General features: G+C 44.8%; 1 protein-coding gene across 2 annotated transcripts in view; it reads left to right on the top strand.

The window, feature by feature from the left end:
- Positions 1 to 364: 364 nt before the first annotated feature.
- The window catches only part of PAX3 (paired box 3), a 101,800-nt gene continuing 76,512 nt past the window's right edge, over positions 365 to 25,652 (top strand). Inside the window, exons 1-4 of one of the 2 annotated variants that reach the window (XM_059876267.1) lie at positions 365 to 795; positions 2,103 to 2,338; positions 3,674 to 3,800; positions 4,968 to 5,102. In XM_059876267.1, coding sequence (XP_059732250.1) covers positions 711 to 795; positions 2,103 to 2,338; positions 3,674 to 3,800; positions 4,968 to 5,102 — 583 coding nt within the window. In that variant the 5' untranslated portion in view covers positions 365 to 710. Of the gene's footprint in view, positions 796 to 2,102; positions 2,339 to 3,670; positions 3,801 to 4,967; positions 5,103 to 25,652 lie in introns of both variants that reach the window. The other variant, NM_001206818.2, reaches the window with a different exon arrangement.

Below are 25,652 nucleotides of genomic sequence, written 5' to 3'. Positions count from 1 at the left end.
ACAGAAAGTCAAGGAGAGAGACATACATGGAGTGACAGAGAGGCACGGATCCCTGTTCAGTCTCGGCATCGCCTCGGTACTGTCTCTCCGGGTTTCCGTGGGTCTACCCTTCTTTCCCCAGGTTAGAGGCGCAGCGCGGGTCCCTCTCTGGGCCGGTCGAGGCTTGGGCACCGCCGGGGATGGGAAGAGAAAGTGGCCGCTGTCGCCCAATCAGCGCGTATCTCCGCCACCCGGGACGGTCTCCCCGTCGGCCAATCGCAGCTCAGGGCTCCTGACCAAGCTTTGGGTGAAAGAACTAATAAATGCTCCCGAGCCCAGATCCCCGCACTCGGTGTCACGACGGGAGGAGACTCAGGCCGGCCACGCTCCCGCCCCCATCCCCCCTCCCCGGCTCGTTGCCGAACTCCGAGACCCCTCCCCAGCGCTCCTAGCCGCGGGGCCGCCGGCCCAGACTCGCACCAAACTTTTCCGCCCTGGGCTCGGGATCCTGGACTCCGGGGCCTCCCTGCCCACCCCCTTCCCCCGGTTCCACCTCGAGCCTCTCTTTGGACTAAGAGCGAGCAGCTCCCCTTTCCCGGGTCCCTCCTTTCTCTCCAGCCTTTTTGGGGAGGGACTCTCCACGCTCGGGGGAGCTGCCTGGGGTCACCAGCGCCTGTATCATCTATTTCGCCTTCACCTGGATATAATTTCCAAGCGAAGCTGCCCCCAGGATGACCACACTGGCCGGAGCTGTGCCCAGGATGATGCGGCCGGGCCCGGGACAGAACTACCCGCGCAGCGGGTTCCCGCTGGAAGGTAAGAAAGGGCCTCAGCGCCGCCCAGATCGTGGATCCGCGGCCAGGCTGCTCCACCCAGCCGGGGTCTCCACGGGCTCCTTCGGCGCGTCCAGGAGCGCATTCCCGGGGTACCCCCATATCAGGAGGGAACAGTTGGGCGAGGTCCCCTCTCGAGTTTCTCTGGGTAAACGAAGCGTCCTTTTTCTCTGTAACTCCTGCCGGAGCTTGGTGGCCAGGCCTGCTCCTGGGCGGGTATGCTTTCCCCTGTTGTTTTGGAAATGCCTTGGTGGGGCAGGGATCAACCGGCTTTTGAGCACCAGCAAGCAACTTCTCAGCACTTTGTGCCCCCGAAGGCATCTCAAAACTACCCCGGCTGTTCCTGTATTCGCTAAACTCTTGTTAATTCTGGAAGGATTTTCTTAGGGGGTGCAAAGTTGTGGTGGCGCATGCCCGTGCAGAATCGTGCTGGGGAATTCTTAGTATTTATTGATTCCTTAATTAGGGCCCCATTTATCTCCAGCTTCATCTGGAAGTTTCCACAATCCATTTGGGGGACTGTCTTTCAGTTAGAGTGAAGGTTCTGGACTCCAGGGAGGCAGGAGACCTTGCAAATCATTTTTCGGATTTTCTAGACAGTTTGCCAGGTTCGGTCGCCCGAGCCGGGTTGCTGACCCTGCCGGTGCCTGGGCTTGGCCCTCAGTCTGAAATAGTATGTATTATTAATAATAATCAGAGCACCAGCGGAGGCGAGGGGCCTGTGAGCAGACTGGACTGTTGTCTCTGGCCCGAGGTGTAACAGGTGACTCACGATGACACCTGCGGCTTGCTTTCAGTACCCTCTTTGACCTTTGGCTGCAGTACTCCTAGCCCAAAACCCAAAGGGTTATCAACTCTTCCAAGTTTCTTAGAAAGAAAGCCCCCCAGTTAGACAGGGTTTAATGCCAGCCGCAGAAGGCCTGGGTGAACTTCTCTCTGCAGGGAGGCTGTTCTTTCACCAGCCTCTAGGTCTCCCCACCCCACCCCTTGCCCCTGCAAATTGTCCCCTTTCTTGGGTCCAAAGGGAAGACAGGTTCACTATAGCGAGTTTATTTTGCCCTGGTTGCTCCTTTCACACAAGATTATGTGCCCTTGAATTGCTTAATAGTTTGAACAAGTGTGGTTAAAGTAGGGTCTCAGGTTGGGAGCCCGAATGGAGCAATTTCAGTGCTAAGGCTGTAACATACCGATTGGCCAGAAGAGTGTGAAATTGGGGTTCATCTTTTGGGCTGCTCTCCTCTCTCCCCAAATGATCTTCCATTTGTCTCTCTTCTTGACTTCTGTTCCCAGTGTCCACTCCCCTCGGCCAGGGCCGGGTCAACCAGCTTGGAGGTGTTTTTATCAACGGCAGGCCACTACCCAACCACATCCGCCACAAGATCGTGGAGATGGCCCACCATGGCATCCGGCCCTGCGTCATCTCCCGCCAGCTGCGTGTGTCCCATGGCTGCGTCTCTAAGATCCTTTGCAGGTATCAGGAGACTGGCTCCATCCGCCCTGGTGCCATTGGTGGCAGCAAGCCCAAGGTGAGCTCGCAGGCCTGGCCCTGGGGGCCTCCTGTCTGAAGTTAGGGCAGAGTGGGCAGCGGGAAAGGACTGCCAGCTGGGACTTTCTGAGGTGTTTTTTTCCAAGTCTGGGAAGGTGTGTGTATGTGTGTGCGTGTTGGGGAGGGTGGTGGTGGTGAAGAGAAGGGTCTACAGTGCTGTTTGAGCTGGTACTCCTTGATAAATGCTAAGGAAAAACTCTAGCCTTTTTGCAAAGGAGATAAAGCCTTTGTTTTGTATGCCTCAGAATCCTGAAATTCTCATCAAATTGTTTTAATAGGCAGACACCCAAAGCGTCCAAGCTGTACGTGCTCACCTGTTGCTGGTTTCTTCTCCAAGTATCTCCCCAGCTCCCAGCGACTACATTGCCCATTCCAAATGTAATCCAAGGAGCCACTTTGGGTTTTTGAATGGTTTCACTTCCAACTCTTCTCCCCTATTGCCTCCAGTCCAAATTGTCTTCAAGGAATCAAAAGCTAGGGTGATTTGCTTTCTTTGTAATGAGCCGATGACTTGGCTTTTAAAAGGCAGTTTGGTGCTATCCTCAAATTATTTTGGTTCTCCTTACAAAAGGAAAGAGAATCACACTGGCTATGGCTGAGTGGGAGGGGATTGCCTACAGCTGCCCTTTTTTCTGGATGTGGGGAAAATCCAATATAATTTTCTGGTTGCCACAGGGCAAAACCAAAAGGAGGGGTCTGGTAAACTGAAAATTTCCAGACAACTGCCTTTCCTCGCATGCCAGCCCGCTTTGCAACCTCTCTAAGAATCTCTGGAAACTCTTTTTCTTGGGGGGTGGGGTGGGGTGGAATAAAGAGCCGGTCTTTCCGATTAATCATATTTGCTACCACTCTGATTTTTAATGGACACTCAACTTTTGCGTTTCATTTTGCTTTTCACTTGAGCTAAAACCTTGAGTTCCTTTGAAAAGGCACAAGTTACAGATCTAACCTGATTTTTTCTGCTCCTCTTTCAAGTCTTACTTTTTTTAGTTTCATTTTCGTGTTGATTCAGCATAAGGGGTTGCCTTTCTTTATTCCCACGGATCAGAAAGTACACCCCTTCCAAGAGGTCATAACTCTTCTTATTTTATCCCAACTGTGAGAGCTGATCTGGGGAGGAGAGGGTTGGGATGGTTTTCTCTCTGCCCTTTTCTAAAGTACACTGCTCAGAGAGTTGGGGTCCTTTTGCTAACCAGGGGAAACTTGCCACGGGGCGCAAGAAGGAGCATCCCGCCAGGCCCGGAGGCGGTGAGGCCGCCACATCCGGCCCAGAGAACTGGGTACCAACGCCGGTCTGCCGGTTCTCTTAAAGCAGGTGACAACGCCTGACGTGGAGAAGAAAATAGAGGAATACAAAAGAGAGAACCCCGGCATGTTCAGCTGGGAAATTCGAGACAAATTACTCAAGGACGCGGTCTGTGATCGAAACACCGTACCCTCAGGTACCAGGCTCATCTGCGTCTTCCAAAGGCTAGGCGTCAGTCGCTATTACGCGGGCGGGCCATCTGAACCATAACCACCCCCAGTGATCGATCTGGATGATCGGGAGGCGGTCCCTCCAGGGGCTCTGAAATATTTACGAACTAGCCGTTTTATGGAGGTAGTGATCAGCTGCTTGTCCTGGGGTTGAGAGATCGCCGCTCAGGGCTCCCCAAAGAGGGTTTCTGTCGAAGGGGCAGGGCAGGAAACGCGAGGCGGAGGCCAAGCGTTTATTAATATTGATGTTCCCTTTTAAAGAGAAACAAATGTTTTGGTAACCCTAACCGAAGGGAGATGGGGCCGCGCCAGCCGAGGCTTCTCCGTGCGCGCACGGGAGGGGAGGCTTCGGCAATGGCCGGGAGATTATTTTACGGGAGAGTCCCAGGGACCATCCGGCGCCCCCGGCGGCCAGGGAGAGGCGAAGGAAGAATAGGGGCGAGAGCAGGGCAAGCGCGAGGGCGCACGGTTTGTTTTTAATTAGAAGGAAACTCCCTTTCCCCCCCTGCGAGAACGAGATATTTCAGAGGATGGATTTGTTTACCAGACTGGAATCTGGAAAAAATAAACGGGGAAGAGTGCATTTTCTTTTGATTTTTACAATAGGAAACGATTCTGCAGTTGAAATTTAAACCTTTTATGGTCGCAAAAGAAAAGAAAAAAGTCGAATTGCAGGGGATGGGGCCGCTCTCCTTCTTCCTGCCATACCGCGAACCGCGGGGCGCAAGGCCTTCAGCTTGGGGTGGGGGTGTGCCGGGTGGGCTGGCGGGAGAATTCTCTGAGACTGGAGATCTAGAGACCCGTCTGTGGAGTCAGGAGGGAGGCTTCCTACCGGGGAGAGAGGACCGGTACGGCTGTTCCCGGCCCCTAACCCGGAGGTGTGAGCTCCAGGCTGCGGTCTCCGTGATCCTAGAAGACGATCATACAATGGGGGTGGGGTGGGGGCAAGTTGAGTGGGAGGGTGAGGCGGGGTGTAGAAGGACAAGGATGCCCAAAGATGCAGGAGGGGGCAGAAGCAAACCGTGCAGGGCAGGCCTTCTTCACCCCCACTCCGATTAGGGGCTGGGGAGCCCCTTCCAGCACGATCCTGCAAATCTCAGTCGTTTGCGCCCCCTTCTTCCTTCCGCCCCCAGTGAGTTCCATCAGCCGCATCCTGAGGAGTAAATTCGGGAAAGGCGAAGAGGAGGAGGCCGACCTAGAGAGGAAGGAGGCAGAGGAGAGTGAGAAGAAAGCGAAACACAGCATCGACGGCATCCTGAGCGAGCGAGGTAAGCGGCGGCGCGCTGAGCGGCGCCCTGCGGGCCAGCGCCTCTCGGACTCCGCGCTCTGACCTTGGAGGTTTACGGGCTGCGCCTCCCCGGCTCATGTCACGGTCCCTCCTCACTCGTATCCACTGCACCCGGGTAAGAGCATTGAAGAGAAAGACCCGAGATGCACTTTCATTGAATACAAAAATCTTTTCTCTCTTTCTCTTTTCTGTTTTATAAATCTTTGTTCCGCACCACTCACAGTCCCTCGGAATCTAGAACTACAAATTGCGGTCTGGCTGAGGGGCTACCCTCTTGCCCGCAGGCTTGCAAGACTGAATCTGAGCAGTTTGGGGCCTGGAGGGCAGTCTTTGAGCCTCCCGAGGTTAAAGGAACATTTTGTGCCCTTAGGAAAGGCCCAGAGTCTCCAAAGAGCTTCCTTGGTTGAGGGGGTGGGTAGGCGGGGGAGAGGAAGAGAGACTCAAAACTCTTGAAGGCAGTAGGTTCTCAAAGTTGCGTCACACTGATTGCCTTATAAATGTATATGTGTACGTCGGTGGTTTTTCCTTTGTTTTAAATTGGTTTTCAAGTGCGGTAGGGTTTGAACTGTGTGTGTCTGGGAAGAAAAACAATCCTAAGATCTTGGTTACAAGCGAGGGGCTCTGGGTTCTCGGGTTCGCAATGTGGGCGCACTTTCTCTTCCCAGGGGTGTCTTCTCCTTGGCAAATCTGTCAGCCTCAAGAGAAAAACCTCCCCTGTGGAGCCTTACATGTAGCCTTGGGGTTTTCTTCAGAGCCCCACGGAAAAAGTCAACCCTGTGGGAGTTGAACTGGGAAGGGATCCTGGCACAAGGAGAGTCTCCGAAGTTCTGCCTCTCAGCACTTTTGGCCTGGGGGATGGTTGCACCTCTTCCAAGGCCCAAAGGGTCAGGAGTTGCCCGGTGTCCCCACCCATGCATGGCCTTCCCTTGCTGGGGGCTGAGACTTCTGAGGCTGAGTGGACTTTTGAGTTGACCTAGAAGGGCAGGCGGCTCTCCAGGTGGGCTTGGAGCGGTCAACCACTTCGACTTACTGGATCTGAGCCCTCCGCCAGTGGTGTCCCGGGTAGGACTGTGGTTCGGGAAACTGGTCGCTTTTTTTACTTTCATTGCTCAACTCCAGCGCAGACCCCTGGCCCTCCGGAGCCGACAGCTTTACAAATCAATACGAAATCTGTACACAACCTCGAAGAGACACAGACTTAGATGTTACAAATCCAAACCACAGTTTGTAGGGCTAAACCGATGCCTAGGTGCTCTGGCACACACAGGCAATCAAGACATAAAAACCCAGGGCAGGTTGAGTGAAGAAGACACATACCCTGTGGCTTCCCTCCTTTGAAGCAGGGGTCTCACACAGACTCAGTGTAAGCCCTTCTTTTTGAAGGGGTGCCTTTCTGCCCTGGTCTCTGAGAGGATGCCTGGCTTTTAGTCCTGGTCTAGATGCTGTATTGGAGGTGCTGGGGAGGGAAGAAGGTGAGAAGCCAGCCAACCCCAAACCCAATGGGCCCCTGTAGGCACTGAACCCAGAGGGAGGCTTGGGAAGGAGGGTGGAGGTGGCCAGGCTTTGCTACTTGTTGCTGGAGGCGCCTGCGCCGCAGCTCCATCGCTCCCTCGCCGCACTGGCAACCGAGGGCCCAGGAGACAAAATGCCCCAAATGAGCTGGTCAAACATTTGTACAACTTTTCCAGCTTTTACAAAGAAGGCCTTCTCTACACAATCTACACTTGGAGATGAACTTGGGAGACAAAGCCTGGAGAGTCCATTGAAACTCACACTTTAGCTCGGCCCAGACAAAGCTCCCGCTCGCAGCAGCTTGATGTGAACAAAGGAAGGCAACCTTTTTATAATTCAAGGAGAAAAGAAGAGAAAACAGCCCCACAAAGGGCTGAGAATAGACATTATGGGCTTGCAATGAGGGATGAATTATTCAATGAGCCCCAAGAGCTGCTGCGCCAGGAAGTTTTATGGACTCTCCAGCCGTGGAAAAAGTGGCCATTTCACCTACAAAATGTTTCTAGTCTTTCGGGCTGTCTAGCTGGGGCTGCTGCCATTCAAGGGCAATTGCTACCATTTTTAAAAGCAGAGTATTCTCCCCAGCGGGGCTGAACCGTTGAAAACACACACATACACACAACTCGGAGGCTGAAGTCTAATTTAATTTGGGGTTGTCAAGCAAGAGGCAGCGTCAGTCTCTTCAGCGCCTCTAGCTCCTTTTCCAGATGAGCCCTGGAGGGCAAGAGGGCCCAGAGAAAGGACAGAGTGGAGTGGAGTTGGAAGGGAAGTTTAGAAATCTCAAAAAAAAAAAAAAAAAAAAAAAAAAAGATTCCCGGTCGTTTGGGCAGCAAAAGTCCCAGGCTTCCCGGCTTGGAAAATAGAATGAATGTTGATAAAGGGGTCTGAGCTCCCAGGCGGGCCTAAGGAAGGCCGTTTGGGCGTCCTGAGCAGGGCGGCGCGCGCTTTCTGAAGGTTCCAGATTCCTTTTCGGCCTGCCGGCTGTTGCTGACTGGCTCTTCTCGGGTGCATCTTTCTACTTGTCAGAGACTAGGACATAGGGTGAGAGGCACCCTGAAAGAGGTCAGAACAGCTCTCGTTTTTCTCCCCAGGGTCGCGTTCTAGATGGCCCCATTCACTTTCCCAACTTTGCCTTGTGCCTCGCCCCATCCAAGACGACCGTGGCTGACCGACCCGGTGCGCGCAGGCCCGTGCGCCCTGGCACGCAACAGACTGCGCGCCCCTCCTTGGATCTACACCTCCAGCTGTTTTGCCAGTGTGGAAGGAGAGGGTTGGGCGGCCAGGAATCCCCCACCCTTCCCAGGACCTTCTTCACTCCTTCCTTCCCCTCCCCACTCGGCACCGAGAGCCGACCGGGCGCAGCCGGAGAAACCCAGCCCCGGTCGCGGCAACGGGGGGCTATGGGCACGGCCCGCGCCGCGGCCACTCAATGGGCGCCTCTGTTCCTCCCCCGGCGCGGCGGAGCGGGCCCGCGGGCGCCGCCACAATGGGCACGGCCCCCACTCTTGCGCCCTGAGCCAAAGCGCCGCGCCGCGCCGCCCCCTCCCCTGCGCTCTGGCCGGCTCGAAGCTTAGCTCGCCGGGCTGCAGCCGACTCAATTGCCTCCTTTATGTCCTTCTCACTTTCATCTAGACACAGCCTGCCTCCCCCTCCTTCTTCTCCTCTTTTTTCCCCCTTCCTTGCCTGAGGCTCACATTAGTGAAATTTCTGCAACCTCCCCCTATTTTTTTTTTTCCCCTCTTATTTTAAAGAAAGCCCTTAACACAAAAGCGGTGACTAATCAATAGAAACTGCTCCTTCATCAGCTCCTCCCCCCAGCCTTCTCCTCCTCCTCCACCAGCGGCAGGGTGACGCTTTTCCTGTTTGTGAGTTTTGGGAAACATTTTTGCTTTGTGCCGTAATGGAATTAGAGGACAGATGAGGACTGTAAATGGACACGCGACTGCAAGACTCTCGCTTAAATATTTAGATGCAAAGTTACAATTACTGACTTGTTGCAGCAGCTTTGAAGTGGCAGCTCGGGGGTGCAGGGGGAAAGAGGCCAGATTGCCAAATTGATGTTTTGATTGGGGCTGGAGATACACTTTCATAGGACCCTAACCCTTTTTAAGAATCACCAGCTAGCGTGGGAGGTTTGCAACAATTTCAAAGTTTGAGCCAAGAGACCCAAGCATAGTCGGTTGGAGCTTACCCTTCTTTTATATCGATCCCTTTCAATTTGACATTTATGAAAAGCACTGTTTTTTTTGTTTTTTTTTTTTTTTGGATTTGAGAAAGTAAAAGTGACAAAAGCTTTCCTCAAGTTTGCAAACTTGTGAGTTTTTCTAAAAGTAACGAAGACGACGTCATCTTTTCAGCCGGGCATACGATAAAACAATTAAACACGTACTGACATTTTAAAGGTTCTGGAACGATTTCGTTTCCTGTGGGATCATGAACATTTTATCATTAACGGGAGCACTACTGAAATCGAGGGGAACTGAAGGCAGTTTCGTGTCTCTCCCCCTCTATACCACCCCACCAGTTAGCAGGGAAGGACTTTTTGGCGCGAGGCAAAGGGCGGGGGTCAGGCGAGGGCGGGGCGGGGGGAGGGGGAAAATCTTTCCCACAGATTAAAATCATGAGCTATAAGATCTTAGGTTTGTGGCATCGGAACCTTTATTAAAGTGGACAGCCCGGTCTCCATTTGTCAGAATCACGAATTTGACCCCAATGTCGTCTCTTGTCTTTGGGGGGTAAATTTCATGTTTTCTGCAGCGCTTAAAATACTCAACAAAGAAATATCACCCATTTAAAAATCTATGGGAAATACCAGAACTTGAGTTAAATTGAAACAGCACGCTGTGTTCTTTTCGAAGAGGTAACGGTAACGATTTTCCCGTTGGACCGATTTGAAAGGAAGCAACCAAGATCAGATTGTAGCTTTCTTTTTCGCTGGTTGGTTTTGTCTGGTTGACTGCTGTCGGCTTACTTTATAGCCTTATTGAAAACATGCAGATTTTCTAATTAATGCTTGAAATTGTATGTTTATTTTGAAGTTTGATTTGCTGGGTGATAGCACCGGAACGGGGACGTTGGGGCTTCAAGTGCGTAATAATTACTGAAGGGTCATTTAGGAGTCCCCAGGGCTGTGCAATAAAACCCATCCGCGCGGCGAGGTGGAACCAGCAAGTGCGCCTGGGTTCAAGGGGTGGAATATGCGGAAATTCATCAGGTGAATAGCAGTGTTGCCGCCGAACTCAGGTTCAACTTTAACGAGTATTTTGTATTTTGAGAACAACAACAAAAATCCTTCGTAACCACGAGGTTAAATGTTAACGTACATAGATAGTCAATAAATGTTAAAAGCCTCAACAACAGCAACAAACACACGGTGAGACTTTCGCCAGGCTTGGGGGCAAAGGAGGTTCTGTTTGGTGGGGTCCCACCCCAGGTAATTTATTTATGCGGGTAAATAAAGATTAAAGAACCATTAAGAATGTACATATATAACTAACAAGACAGTAAAAGGCAATTAAGCAGTCAGTTTAATGCCTTATCTCACTGGCTGCTCTGGGGTTGTTTTACAACAAGGAATTAAAATCTGAAAAGGAAGTTTTCAGCAGCTCTGGCCAAATATTGATTAAGTAGCTGTTTGTTGATACCATTGTTACGCATTAAAAGGCCAGGATCGCGGCCTCTCAGTGGCCATCTTCCATTGTGAAGGATTCTTAACCACTGAGATCAAAGCGGGATCATTTCAACTTATCTGTCTTGGAAAATCCCCCTTTTCCTCTGAAACCTCTAAGGAGGATTGACCGAATTCTCTTTAAGAAATAGGAACCGAAACCAGTTACATGTCCTAGGTTTGTAGAGAAGAGATTCATGGGGTGTTTGTAATTATCCTATGGTGATTTCTTGTTTAAAACTTAAGCTAAGATGGTGAATTTATCATCAAATAGATTTTCCTTGGCCTGGAGGTGGTGGGAGGCATGGAAGCTAAGATCCCAGTGTCCACTAAATTTCTAAATATGGAAGTTTTACTGAAGTTGCTTTCCAAGCTGGAATGATGCAAAGGCAAGATGTCAGAGTTTTATGTAAAACTAGGTGGGGAATAATTAAATACACAGGAAACTGAGAGTTAGATTAACTGCATTTCCCTACATATGTTTCCACAATTTTTCTGTTTATGGATGGTTAGATGAGTCCCATGTATATTTTTAAACCTCCTACAATGTAGGAGCAGATATGTGTTTGTTTGTGTGTGTAGTTTGTGCATCGTTAGAGTTTATTTATAAGTCGGTCACTATGAATTATGCTGGCAGTAAACTATACCCCGTTGCACACACACACAGAAAGGTTTATTTGTCCTGTGGATTACACTTTCTAGAGTCATCAGAATTTGAAGTAACAGTACAGCTTCCCAATTCATACTCAGCACTGCTGTTGAATGCTAGGAAAAATATTTCCCTGAATAATTTTATGACTTTTTTGGACTGTTGATTTTTCGATGAACTGCTAGACTTTTTTTTTTTTTTTTTTGGTTTAAGAATTCAATATATTTGGAAAGATTTTTCTTTTATTATGAGAGCTAAAATTCCTGCAAAGGCTCTTTTGGAAATACCATCTCTGTGCTTAATTTGCAAATTCCAACAAATCACTCTAACTGAGGTTGTGAAATTTATGCCAGATTCAGCTTTGAATATTCAACTGAGCATCATGAATCTGCCTGTGGGGGAGATTTTCTGAAGCCCTTTCTCTGTTCATTTCTCTGCTAAATAATTGTGCTTAGAGACTTATTTTTATTTCATTTGATTTTATTTTACTATGTCATTCACTCTTGAGCAAGATGAATCTTGACAGTCAGAATCATTAGTGAGTATTTTCTAACATTTTCTGTTATAATTCCCAATTAATTAATAATCTATCTGTGCTCAAATGTCCTTTGAAATAGTCCCAATCATTGGGCAATGGGACAACTGCCTGAAATAGATTAAGCTGGAAATGTGAGTCAGTGCAGACTGATTATGACTGCCTTGTCCTGGATCCAGATGCAATGCTAGAGAATTCTTTGCTACATTTTTCACGTATATGTGTATTTCATGTTTCACATACATGTGGAGTGAAAGTGACTGTCCTGTCTTGGATATCAGGCTATGTGTTCATATACTGCCAGGGGGACACAGAGTCATACTCTGAGTGGAGCCTGACCTCAGTACCAAGGCAGAATTACTGACTTTGACAGTGGGCTTATGTTAATTATATCTCAATAAGGTTAGAAAAAATATTTTATGTTATTGTTGAAATAGAAAAGTGCTGGCTGCCTTAGCTGGAGAATTGTGATTGAAGAAAGTGAAAGGGAATTTCAGAAGTTGCTATTCTCTTGGAAGATGCACACCAAAGTGGCGACAGAGGACCATTCTCTACTCTGCTGGGAAAGGTTTCCTCACCCCATTCGTCCCAGTCTTGCGTGGAAAGTGGCACAGTTCAGCTTTCAGCTTTATGTTGTGGTATTGGGCCAAATGCTGAACTCCAGTAGTGTTGAACTTTTGCGGGAATGGGGTTGTCTCTTTTCTAAGAAAGCATCCTCTCAGATTGTCTGTGATGGAATTATGCCCTCAACTGAACAGAATATACTTTCCAGTTTGTATCTGGAACATGCAGTTATCAAAATGCCCGTTAGGATTATAAAACCTTTATTTAAGACAGATGAGTTAGAAGTTTCACCATTGTCAAAGGGAATTATGAAAACCATGGAAAATAGTTGTTGAAGACAGTTGAGTAATAAAAGGCTTTATGAATTTTTATTGTCAAAGTCAGTTTTTCTTCCTTCCTGATAAAGACCAAGGAGACTGACATAATTTCTGCCACGGCAATGGCCACTTCACTTTAAAGAAGTAATTGCATCTTAATAAAGGATAATGGTGTAAAATTTAGAATTTGATTTGGTGTACATTTGTCCTAGAAAAAAACTCCTGAGGAAGAGTTTTACCTTAGATGTTGTATATAACAAAGTTCATAACATTTAAATTTTAGCTGCAGGATTTTAAGTTAAAAAAAAAAAAAAAAACCCCAAACAACAAAGAACCCCTTCTCTCTGATGAAGCAACTCGGTCAAAGTAGGTAGTCTGAGTTTTTACTGCTGTGGCTGGGAAACGAGTCTTCCTCCGTAAAACAAATTGGAACTCATGACAGGCAATAGCAAACCAGCCGTGTTTGTCTCCTTCAACTCACTTAGTGATTTCTTGATTCTTATGTACTTTTATTTGGCCAGCTTTACTGTATCTACAATAGTATATTAATATAAACTTTTGATTTTGGGAACCAATTTCCCACTCATTCTGGATCTGATTCCATTAGATCTGTTTTAAAATAGCTGATCAAAATGCTTTGTGACAAGAGTGGGAGACTCTTCTTGGCCGACTAACATAGGTTTGGGGGAGAGGAAATACCACTGACTTTCAGCCTTAAAAATTTTCAGGATCATATTGGAATTCAAATAGTACAGCTAAGGAGGCTTAAGTGGAAATTTAAAAAGATTTTATAATCAGATGGTAGGCATATTTCTGGAAACAACTGCAGAATTCAGTGTACTTGGCCTTATGTCATTAGATGGAAACAATAAGTATGTTAGGATAGAATAGCTAAGAAAGGAAAGTTAATGGCTTTGTGTAAGTTACCTTACAACATGGAATTGGTTTTTGTATACTTTCACAGTCAACGCTTACATGGTCATGTACAAATTTACATTTTTAACAGAAAGCCTGGCTTATGATTTTTACAAGTACACAGATAAAGGAGAAGTACAGCCACCATACTTATATCTTTTTTTTTTTTTTGGCAAGCCCTAATATAAGCATTAATTTACCCAGTCAACAGGCACTTAGGCATTGTCTGGGGGTATTAGCATAGTTTTTGTTTCTTTTATAGGGTTTATCTTTTTTTGAAAAAAAAAATCTTATTTTTAAACAATTATAGACCCATAGAGTCTATTTTCAAACACATATTAAAAAATTCTTCCAGTATTCAAATATATTATCATGATTAAGAAAATCTTGGCCACAGGGTGTGTGTCTCCCAATTACCATGGTTGAGCTTAACCTGAACTAAAGAAAATTAATTGGTCCAATTCATTTTATTATATAAAAAAGCAACAGGTTCCTTCTTTCTGAATCCCCACTTGGCTGGTTTCCTAACTGAGGTTCACTAATACAATTGAGTGTTTCTTGTCTGACTTAAACATACCCCAAAGTCCTTTATCATGTCTTTGCTTGCCTTTAAGAGCATAGCACCCAAGGTAAAAGTAGTCTGTCTTACATCACTAATTTTGCTCTAAAATTGAGACCAAGCACATTTTGGGTGTGATCCCTTGAACTTCAGTTTTGACACCTGGTAAGATGGGGGCATATTATACTGTACCAATTTCCCAGAGCGATATGAGAATGAAACGAGAAGGTGCAAGTTATACCTAGCTCATAGGAAAACTCAAAATGTTGTAGGGGAAAAAAAACTCTGAACTTGCAGAAAGTGACTAGTCTGCTGGCAGATGGGCTCTGCCCAAGGGCAGATAAAAGCTTAATTCAGGCTTAGGAGCAACAATGAAGACCAGTACACATACATGCACACACTCACGCACACCACAAAATCCACTTTCACTGAGTCAGAAAAAATTGAGTTTATAAGAAACTCTTTAATAGAAAAGTCTGTATTGATTTAATAGATATGAAAAATAACAAAATTCAAAAACCATTTGCTGGGATGTCAAAGATATTTCTTAATTACTTTTTTCTATTTCTCTCTTAGACTAACTTGGTTGGTGAAAACTCTTCCAAATCAAACTTTGTTTTCTTTGTGTATTTGCACAAGTCTTCCCTCACTCCCCCCAGTAATCTGACAAGTAAATTGCATTTTGAAAATGGATCTCGTCTATACGTTCTTACTCCTGAAATCCTGGCACAATCCTTTGTTTGTGTTTGTATAATTCCTTATCGTGTCCCTTCTTCAGCCTGCTTCCTTGTTCTAAAATGTCTTTATGGCTCCGCATGTGAGATGGTGTGCATTCTTAAAGCTTTCTGCGTGATTCTTAATCTCTCTCCTTTAAAATTTGAGTTCAGAAATATTAAGGAAATTTTCCAAAATAGCATTTGTTAAGCTAGGGGGTGGCGATACATTTCAGTGACCTCGCTATTCAGTTGTACTCTGTCTAGTCCCCAAAGCTGGGGACTTCTGTGTGACTGAGGTGCTATGTGAGGGTGAAAAGAAAGTAGCCTGGTTTGTAAGACTGGGATGAGGGGCGCGGCTGGAGAGCTCCTGCCCCATGGTTCCCCCGCTGGAGCAGCTTGCCAATGCAGCCACTGGAGAGAAGGAAGGTTGTTTTCTTATCCTCGCATGCACTGGGCTGACCTGTCTCTGAAATAGGTCAGGCTGGGGCACCGCCAGTTTATGCAGCTGTCACGGCTTAGGCGTCTCAGCAGGCAGCCCGGCTCCTTGGCCAGTCGGCCCCCAGTGAACTGATAAAAAATTCGCTGGCGAGCCCTGGGCCTTCCTTCTGGACCGTGCTGGCCCCCTGAAGGCTTTTAGAGGCAAGAGGACTCCAGGATTATGGGGGCCAATGCTCAGCCTCAAAAGGGAAGCGATCTTTTATTCCAAGGATTGCCCTCTTGTCCATCTGAACACTCAAGTGAAATATATGCTTTGTCAGATGGCATTTTAATTTTTAATTGTTTATTTTTTGGTTGCATCACGTGGCATGTGGAATCTTTGTTCCCCGACCAGGAATCGAACCTCTGCCCCCTGCATCGGGAGCATGAAATCTTAACCACTGGATTACTAGGGAAGTCCCCAGATTTTTAAATCACATTTATTTTTGACTGGGTAAACCCTTCACTCTGTACATAATTCAAAAGATAGAAATGGGTGTACAGGGACAAGTTTCCTCTCACCCAAGTCACTCAGTAACTTGATTGTCTTTCTAGAGAGCCTGTATAAACAAGCAATTGTATTTCTTTCTCTCTTAAAAATATTCTCTCCTCCTTTGTTTGCACAAATGGTAGCCCACTGTAGAAACTTTTCTGCACTTTGCTTTTTTTTTCCCCCACCTTCGAATATATCTTTGCCATCACTCCACATCAGAGGCTGAGGGTTTCCTCAGCCTGTTTGTATAGCTGCATAGTATTCCATCCTGTTGGCAAATGATTTATTTACCAGCATTTAGAGTGTTTCCAATTCCACAGCACCATTTGGCACATGTGTGAGTTTATTTGTAAAATAATTCCTCCATGGTAGGGAAAAAGGGAACGACATTAGTGATCTTGACAGCTTTAGTGGAATTTGGGTTCTGCGTTGAGAACAAATGGTGAAGGAATGTTTAGTCAACATGGAGCGTGTGCAGGTTTGCCTGTGGCCCCTTGTACGAGACGCTTGCTTCTACCACTGTATGTAGGTAGGAACATAGGTTTTGAAATTTCTGCTTGGAAATTCCTCCAGTATTTTGGTATTTCTCCAAATGGAACATTCTCTAAATCCAAGGAAAGGTTTTTGCCTTGACTTATTGGTGCCTCTTTTTATTCTATTTTTATCTACTGTTTATTTCACTTTGCCTCCATCGAAACTAGTACACATATGTTAAGCACTTATTTTTCTTTCTTTACTGGAAAAATTATTGGTAGTTTTCAGAACAATTCAAAGACAACTTATTCTGATTATTTAGTTACAAGAGAAATTGTTGACTCTCAGGGTTACCAAATTAGGTTTGAACTGGTAAGACAGCAGGTTATGAATAATAAAGCAGTCTTCTATTTCTCGTTTTTGAAAAAGTGCTGGCCTGATTCTCTAGGGTTTTCTTGAGTTTGGTAAAGGCTAGTTTTTAATTTTATGAACTTTTAAGGGGGTATGTATCCATTCCCTTCTAGGTACAAAAGACTTTTTATATTTTTGCACATACCTTGCCTCCCTCAAATCATTTCAGCCCATTTTCCCTTAAATTTGATGCTCAGGAATTCAGTTGTTGATGCTGCTGAGTACCTGGCTTACCTAAGCTGGAAGTTCGAATCTGCAGAATGAGCCAGAAAGAACTGTGCTCCAACTACATGAGAAAAACAACCCTCTCCAAAGCCCTCTGAGAAAGCTGGAGATGTGAATGCCAATAAATATTTTAAGGTCGATATTTCAAGTCATTCCTTCTTAGGACTGGGCCTTTCAGAAACAGGAGAACAAATTAAATGTTCAGAATTTATTTTTGAAAATCAAAATCTTGATTCGGTTTTTTAAAATAACAGAAACAAACACAGGTCTTCTTTCTTGACTGTTCCTACAGCCAGCCCCACAGCATGTAGCAGTGTTCTACTAGACAGGAGGCAGGAAAGTGGGTTTTCCTAACGCTAGAGCTTTTATTTGTGCTTGGATAGAAACGGCTATCTGGATGCCTTGGTTCTCTTCCTGCTTCCCCTCCAACTGGCTTATGGAACTCCAAAGGAGTCAGTTGGGGATGTAAACAGGCCTGGCATTTAGAGCATCTGCAAAGAGCTGAGAAGAATCAAAAGCAGCTTTTTTCCCCTCTCCCAGCTCTGTGCATAATTTGGATTGAATCAGACCCATAATTTGTGACATCTGATTACTACCTGCAAAAGTATGCAGCCCTCCATGTAGGAAGGAGGATCTTAGGAGGGTTAATCCCAACGAGGAAAATTGTTGACCTGTTTGTCAGCTTGCTGTGACGCTCTCAACAGAAATTTAGACCATATAAAATCAGTGGTTTTCGGGTCCATGTCAGCAGAGTAACCATACTTTAGATTCTCCACATATCCTCACGTTGTTCTGATCACAGTGGTGAAGAAGGTAGCAGGCTGAGGTTTCTCTGGGGAATTGGCTTAATATTAGGGAGCAGGGGTTTCATTGCGAGAGCTGCCCCCTCTGAATTTTAGATTTATAACTTTTAAGGAGACCCATGAATTCATCTGGAGAAACGCTTCAACTTTCCATTGCAAGAATCCCAAGTGACTGGGATCTCAGTGCCAGGAATTATTGGATATATTTTGATAACGTTTAGAACTTACTACAGCCTCTCATACTATTTCTAAAGGGTAATGATAGCCCATGTCAGGAGGTTGAGCAGATAAATGGGGATCTCTCCCAGTGCATCCTGGGAACTTGCAGTCCTGGCTACACAGTGCATCCGGGTCTCCTCACAGTGCATCCGGGGAACCTGCCGTTCTGGCTACACAGTGCATCTGGGTCTCCTCGATGCATCTGGGGAACCTGTAAGATTCCAGGGCTGAATAGGATTTGGGAAACTAACCAGGATGGAAACTTTCCAGGTAGTAGATTTGCCCTAACTTTTATTCCTACAGGACACATCTGGGGCTCGTGTGCACGCAACACGTATTTATCAGGGGCCTGTAGAAAAGCAAATTGTGTAGTCTTTTACTAGAAGCCAATGTCTGCTTGTGGTGACTGGCTAGCCCTGCCAAGCCCGGAAATCTCGCTGAAATTTTGTGTATAAGAAGAAAGGAAATGAAGGACTGCGGACTTAGCATCGGATCAGAAACTGGCTGATGAAGAACCTCGTGAAGAACCTGGTTGGCTAAGATTGCAGGGGTGAGGCGGGATGCCTGGTTCGGGGAATTTCTCCCATTCTACAGGGAATCAGTTCCCGGTAGAGGGCCTGGATGGTAACTCAAGCCCTGGCTTATTTTGGATTTAGCTCCTGGGCTTTTGTCTGAATTTTTTGAGCCTTAATCTCTGCCTTCATCCTGCCTGTGGAAAGTGGGTTTTCTTGGGTCGTCATGAGCATAACACTCTTTGGGAGCTGGGAAGGCTGCCTAATTTTGTTTTCATCAGAGGTTCAATAAATGGATGTGGAAACAAACACATCGTGTTCAGGTCAAGTACTCATTCCCTGGCACACCTTTGTGTCATGTGGTTTGTCTTTTTAGAAAAATTGAAACCAACAGCCACTGCATAAGCTTTTATTCCCAGTGGAGTCCTAGCAGATACCTTGGGCAGATAAGGAGAGGAACAATTTCCTTATTACAAAATACAAATGACATAGAGAGCTGAATTTGGTCTTCATTTTGCTGGTTGGCGAACTTTCATCATTTTATTGAATTACTGTAATTTAATGTTACTCGTTTAAAAGTAACGATTTTTCCCCTGAAATGAATCCTTTTTATTTATTTATTTTTGAAATAGAAAGCTCAAATTAAATTCATTTGGGAAGACATTGACTATCTTTCACATTGACATTTCTGGTTCTTGGAAAATCCTTTTGGAAAAACTTCAGAAGATGGTCACTCAGACCATAGTTTAATAAGAAGTGATGTTAGTGGAACAAGTTTGGTTTTTTTTTTTTTAAGATCATTTATTCGGCTGCACCATTTCTTAGTTGTGGCATATGGAATCTAGTTCCTTGACCAGGGAACAAACCTGGATCCTCTGCATTGGGAATTCAGAGTCTTAGCCACTGGACCACCAGGGAAGTCCCAAGTTTGGGTTTTTTTACAGGGACGTTTGATAATCTCCCTGCCCTCAATCCTCTGTTCCCAAACTCCTTGAAAATGTTTTTGTCACTTGCCCTTCACAAAGGGCTTTAGGGGCTGACCTTGGGTAACAAGGGGGAGGTCAGTCTTAGCTGCTGTTCCCTCTCCTTTCCTGTCTCCCTGCCATCCCGCTTCTTTGTGCCTGGTTTACTCTCCGCTTGTGTACCCTGATTCCACACACACCTACAGGCCCCTGGGAGCTGGTCTCCTGGCATAGAGGAATGAACCTCCAGTGGCAGAATTCCAGGTACCCATGTAGGACAGCTTTTTGGTGGAGGCAAGGGGCAGGTTTCTGATGCCCCTCAGGTCACACTCCAGCAGATACCAGCTTCACTGTGAATGGGCAGGATTAGTTCTGCTCTGAGGAAGCTCTTTGCTGGTGAGTTTGGTTTTCCAGGGCATGGTACCCCACTGAGTACTCAGGGGGAGGCAGGGCCAGGTGGGGCTCAAGAGCATTCTCCCCTGCAGGTGGATTTCTGATACATCCAGAATGCCAGGGCAAGGCCTTGGCTTGTGTCTTTTGGGCTTTCTGGCAAAAAGCAGGGCCAGAGGAAGGACGTACAGCATCTGTTCTGGCTTGGAGCCAGGGAGGGCACTTTGGGGCCCATCCTGCCTCTGTGCTCACAACCCTCCCAGGAAGCAGATATCTGATTTGGGTATCCGTGCTTCTAGTGGTGCCTGGATAATTGTCAGTGGTCAGAGGAAGTGAGGTTCTCCTCCTCAAGACAGGTAGGGCCCAAGGGGCATTTATGATGGATCCACTGGCTAGGAGAGCTTCTGGAAAGTGCTCTGAAGCACTTCCAGGAGTCTTCCGGAACGCAAGAGTTTCCTAAAGTCTCAGTGCTGGCATTCTGGAGAGCCTCAGAAACATGTGGCTTTGGAGGATGTAAGCCACTAGGGTCCCAGAGGGACCCCTGGCATTTGGTCCACCTGTGATATATGGGGTTCAGGAACATCCTGCTAAGTTTGTTGACTCTGATGATCTTGGCTTACTGCTGAGCCCCCAAAGTTGACACTTAGACTTGATTAATGTTTTGCAAGTATTAACAACAGTGCATACGAGCACCTAGAAACAGCCCCCGTCTCTCCCAGGCCCTCTCAAGTGGAGGATGAGAGAGGAGTCCTGGGCAGAGGTGGGTTTGCCACAGAGCTGATGAACCTTCAGTTCCAGAGCCCCTCACCTGTGTGTGTTCCTTACAGGGGCTCTCTGAATTATAAAAGCTTCGGGGCTCATGAAACTGCATCTATCCTTGTCCTTGTTCAGTTTAGTGTGGGAAAGGTAGAGGCTGCCTGTACATACAGTAAAGGCCTGGCACAGCTGTGTTTGAGAGCAAAGCAATGATGATAATAATAATTCTGATACTCAGTTACCCTCCACTTGTATCTTTGACTTTAAAAGTTTCCAGGATGTTTCCTTGTTTCTTATGCCCTACCTTGTTTATTTATGGAGCCAAAGTCTGTGTCTAGCAATCCAGAGGTGCTGAGAATTCACCCACATGGCCCTTCTACTGTACAGTATTCTCAATCCTTGCGTGGAGACCCTTAGAGGGATCATAGACCACCAGCTCCATCAATCTGGAGGAACCTCCATTCACTCACTGCATACAGGTCAGTGGGTATGACTGTAATTCTGATGGGGTGGGGGCTTGGTGCCCTCAGCTGTTAAGGTGTATTTGACAATTTTTAGATATTTCTTTTAGGTCTTTACAACTATCACTGTGAACAGGTCGTATTCCCTCTCTGGACCTCATTCTCCCTTGCTCTTGAAGATGGAAGCATAGGCTAGGTAAAGGTGATGGTCTTTCTCAGCCTGGCAGGTTGTGGCAGCTGTGGTCACATGAAGCTCTTGATAGACTTTGGGAAGGCCCGGGCAGCTGTTTGAGGAAACAGTGGGGCCTCAGGCAGTCAGGGAATCAGGGCAAGAATGGAGAGGCCTGTGGGCCCTCAATGTCTTAGAAGGTGAGTAGCTCCTGCCTGTTTTCTGTCTCAGGGAAAGGATAGTGGCAGTGGGGCCTTGCTGTACTGTTCAGCAGGTGGACACACTGGCTTTTCCCCATGTGGGGAAACACTTGCTTTCTTGGACCTCCTCTCATAGCTGCAGCTTCCAGATGAGGCTGGAAAGGCTTGGGGGTATTGGTTAGAGAACTTTGCTTTAAGTTGGAGTTGCTTAAACAGGACAGTAACTTTCCTTCTTTCACATCATCTATGCCTCGACATTTTCCCCAACACCCAGAGAGGGACACAGATTTCTGGCAGCCCACGAGGTCAAAGCTAGAAACTGCCTGGGCTTGAGGAGAGAATCAAGACAATGGTGCGTTCACTTCATCGAATTCTGCTGTCATTTCTTAAATTTAAATTAGCTTCCTCACTCGTAGTTCTCACAAGATTTGTTTTTTTGTTTCTGAGTTATAATACATGCCTATACACATACAAATTTAAAAAATCATATTTGAATCAATTAAAAATTTCCATACCAAACATTTGGTGAGGAAACTCAAGATTAAATGGGAGATCATTCACATCTAAAAACTTTTATCAGTTTTTGAGAACTTTGCTATGAAGCGTTTTAGAAACTTGGAGAGGATGTAAGAAGTATTTTTTGTTACATTGAAAACAATTCAGAGCAAGCTGTCCTAGCCTAACAAGGGAAGATTTCAATAAGTTTTTCCCCGTCACTTTTTTACTTTTATTTTTGTGGAGGATAATTATTTCAGAAGTCAACACATACTACTTATCAACTTTTTAATATATATTCTGAAAATAGACAATGGTTCATTCAGATGCTACAGTCCTTAATTACAAAGACCAAATGATAAAATTAACAATGTAAAATGTGTTGTGAAAAGTCATTTTTTATTTGAGGAATTTTTAGAGTATATAAAATAGCCAATCTAATATTTGCGTTTATAACTTTTCTTATGTTTCTGAAATATTTGGCTCTAATTTTGTTGTAGTTTTATCTTAAGCAAATAGATTTTGTAAGCCAATACCGCTACAACGTATCTACCAATCTTTAAAAATAGAAGCAGAACATTATAAAATGAGAATATCAGGAAGAGAAACTGTACCCCTTTATACATTCAGAATAATAAGTACTACTGTTTACCATATGAAAGAGTTTGTTTCTGTTTTTCTTAGTGATTATCCTGTACTCAGATCAAATGTATTGCAATTTTGAACTTTGAATCACAAATTAAAATTTTTATTTGATAGGAGAGAAAGTCACTACTTGACCTATAGATTAAAGAGGAAATCTGATCTCAGCTACTTTTAGTCAACATTAGAATTTTTGTTGAGTAACTCCATACAAATCAAAACAATTCAAATTATTGACTCCCTTTTCTGTATCCCTAAGCAAACTTCTGACTTACACTGCCACGTGAATTGAGTTCCATCAGCTTTGAAGAAGTTGAATTTGTGAGAGTTATGGCATTCATTTGTTTAACATAGCTTGAATAGCCAGATAACTATAACTTTTAAAACGGCAGGCATTTATAATGCCAGGTTTGGGGTGGTGAGCAGTATTCGATCTGAGTATTTGATTTCTTGTACTTATTTTTTTTTCATGTTTTCTTAGGGAAGTGCTAGTTGAGATTCTAAGAAGACTTGTTATTCTATTTAACTATATAAAAACATTAAAACATTTTAGGGAATGCAAAAATACATATGCTTCAGGTTAAAATATTGAGACATCTTGGATATTTTAATAACATTTCCACTCTAAAGTAGCAAAAGCAGACTTTTAAAAACTTTATACATGAGGTTACATTTGCTGATTAAAGTAATTTGAACACTTTGGAAGGACACTCAACTTTCTAGTGGTAAGACTTTTTAATGTTTTCCATGCTTCTATTTGTTTATAGATAGAGTACCATTATGATCATTTTTGTAATTGTTCAGAAGGACAATTCTTGAAAGTCAATGTGAATGCAAATGTATACGAATGAAAGAAAATGAAATCAACAAATGCTAAAACTAAACAGTAAGATGACATTCTATAAAGTAAATATATAGGCCATATAATATATACATTAAGTATTTATATTAATACTACTTATAAAGACTGTTCTACAATTCCGTTTGAATGTTCTAGAGGAAAAATATCCCTTTAGGATTTGGAGAAATTGAAACTGTTGCTATTTGCAAGGAAAGGGACCCACAGAGGAGAACACGTTCTAGGGAAGTAAAAGGAATATTTAAACTTCTTCTTCAGAGGCTAAGGATTTTGTATCTTTATATACAGAATGAAGAGTCCTTCCTGAAGTTGATTTCTCACATTAAGATTAAAAAGATAATTTCCCTAGAAAGTGAAAAACAAAACCCCACCAAACTCCACATTCACTTGCAGGATGGAAAACAGTTTAGATTTGCTTTTACTCAAATGATGGGAATTTTTTAATGAGGAAAGTGAACTGAGGAACAAATTCAAGAAATTATAGCACCAACTTTGTTATATTGTGGCTGAATTTTTTTTTACTCTATTATAGTCCCAAGAGCTGTCAAATTACTTAAAGAGAACAATGAGTTTCTCAACAGAAAACAGAAAGGAAAAAGAAAAAGAAATTACCCAGAGATGCTGCGACTTACAAAACAGTCTCTCCTGCTAGGCTTCCTATAGCTTTAAATGCAATTGACTATTGATTCTATCAGACCTAGTTGACTTAAAAGCTAGGATGGATCAGGAGCTGATTTTTGGCATTCCTTCATTTTCTCACTCTTTTGTTCACTTGACACGCAGCTTTTATACACTGGCTTTGCAGGAACCACTGGCATGATCTCTGAACAATCTGTCGGAGGAGGAAAGGGCTCCTCCAACCAGCAGCCAGCGTTTTAATTAAATACTGTGCATCCCGTCTATCTCAAACAGCTGAAGAAATTGCTGTTGGCATAAAGGTACCAATGAACTTATGTTCTCTGGGGTTAATACGGCAAGGAACCTTCTTGGTGGTTTTAAAAAAAAAACAAAAAACAGAACTCCAAGCTACCCCCAATTATGTGATTATTATTTTTTAAGTTAAGAAGACTCTCTGAAGCAACAGTGCCGATCTGTGGAGCTCAACTCAGTATCATGTTGAAAGGGACATGCAGGTTGGAGAAATTATTTTGTTTATTAATTCAGGTTACATGTCCTGCCAGGCTGGCTGGAAGAGAAGGGAAAGAGAGGTGTAACTTTTAAGCACACACTGATTTGTTCTTATTACATAACAAAAGTCTATTTCTTTATCATGTTATCATTCAGTTAATAAAAATTAGCTACAATAACAGCATCAACTTAAAAACCCCTCAAAGTCCAGGGGATTTTCTTTCACAATGAACATGAATACTGTTCAGAAATACAAACAGTCAAAGGATAACTTTAGGTCTGAAAGAGAAACCTGGCAAGGGTAATTGAATAAGCCTGGGTCCCTTGACTGTGTCATGGTGAGGGCAGTCAACATGTCATAATTAGGTTTATTGAGGGCCATTCCAACAATCTGCTTCTATTCTTCCTGCCTTATTGTCCACAGCTAGGCAAATAGCCAAGGGACAAAAGGAATCAAGTGCTGACAAAACATGAAAGAGGAAAAAGATTTAGCTGCTTTTATCAAAGAAACTGAGAAGGACTTTGTGTAAATAAAATAAGTGGCTGGCCATCCTGCATTTAGGCAATGCCGTTTTCATTAGAATTAATTCTTGACATATTGGAAGAGTTCCAAGGGAAGGATTTCTACTTCTGACAAGTTTAATTTGTAAATTAAAAACAGTTGGTTAAACATGAGCCTCCATCAGCAAAACTTAACCAAAGCCATACACGGCAAAGGGCTAAGCAGGTGAAAAAGAGAATTACTTTGAAAACAAAGTCTTCCCCAAAATTATGCAAATTCTTAGTACTTCATAACAAATGTTTCCCATTGAAGCCTACAGCAGGATGTCTGCTCAGGGAGGTTTGTTTAGATCACATTTTCTTCCCCTTTAAGCCTCTTTAGTTGACATAACACTTATTCCTTGCTTGGGCACCGTGCTGCTTCTTGGGAGAAGTGGCAGCAAGAACAGAAGAGGTAGACTGACATTTTAAAAGAAGTCAAGCTAATACCACTTTTGTAAGTCTCCAGATTTCAGGACAGCCTACTCTGCTTTTTCTTCAAGGTGAGAGAGTCTTCCAAGTGTGCTTTCAATGCCTAATGGGGATAAACAGTGGAGACTGCTATGCGGTATTTCCTAAACTATTAATAGTCATCATCAGCTCTCAGGTCAACATTGTCTGCCTAGAAGGTTGCATGCAAAACCGCGGCGCTGTTGGTTAAGACTTGGTGACGCAGAGAAAGTGGAAATCTTCGGGAGAGAGATATAGCTTGCATCTGGACAAGGCTTTAAGTCTAGAAAGCCCCTTTAATAAAACAGCTATTCGTGAAGTTGCAATACCTTTCCTGTTGCATTTTTTCAGCTTGCAAATTAAGCTTCAGATAGGGGTCTTTTCCATGAACCTGAATTTCAGAAGCTGCAAAAGAGTAGGTGGCTGGAAA

The sequence above is a fragment of the Bos taurus genome, chromosome 2 (genome assembly GCF_002263795.3).
Source record: "Bos taurus isolate L1 Dominette 01449 registration number 42190680 breed Hereford chromosome 2, ARS-UCD2.0, whole genome shotgun sequence".
Lineage (NCBI taxonomy): Eukaryota > Metazoa > Chordata > Mammalia > Artiodactyla > Bovidae > Bos > Bos taurus.
This window is presented reverse-complemented; position numbering and strand designations above follow the sequence as displayed.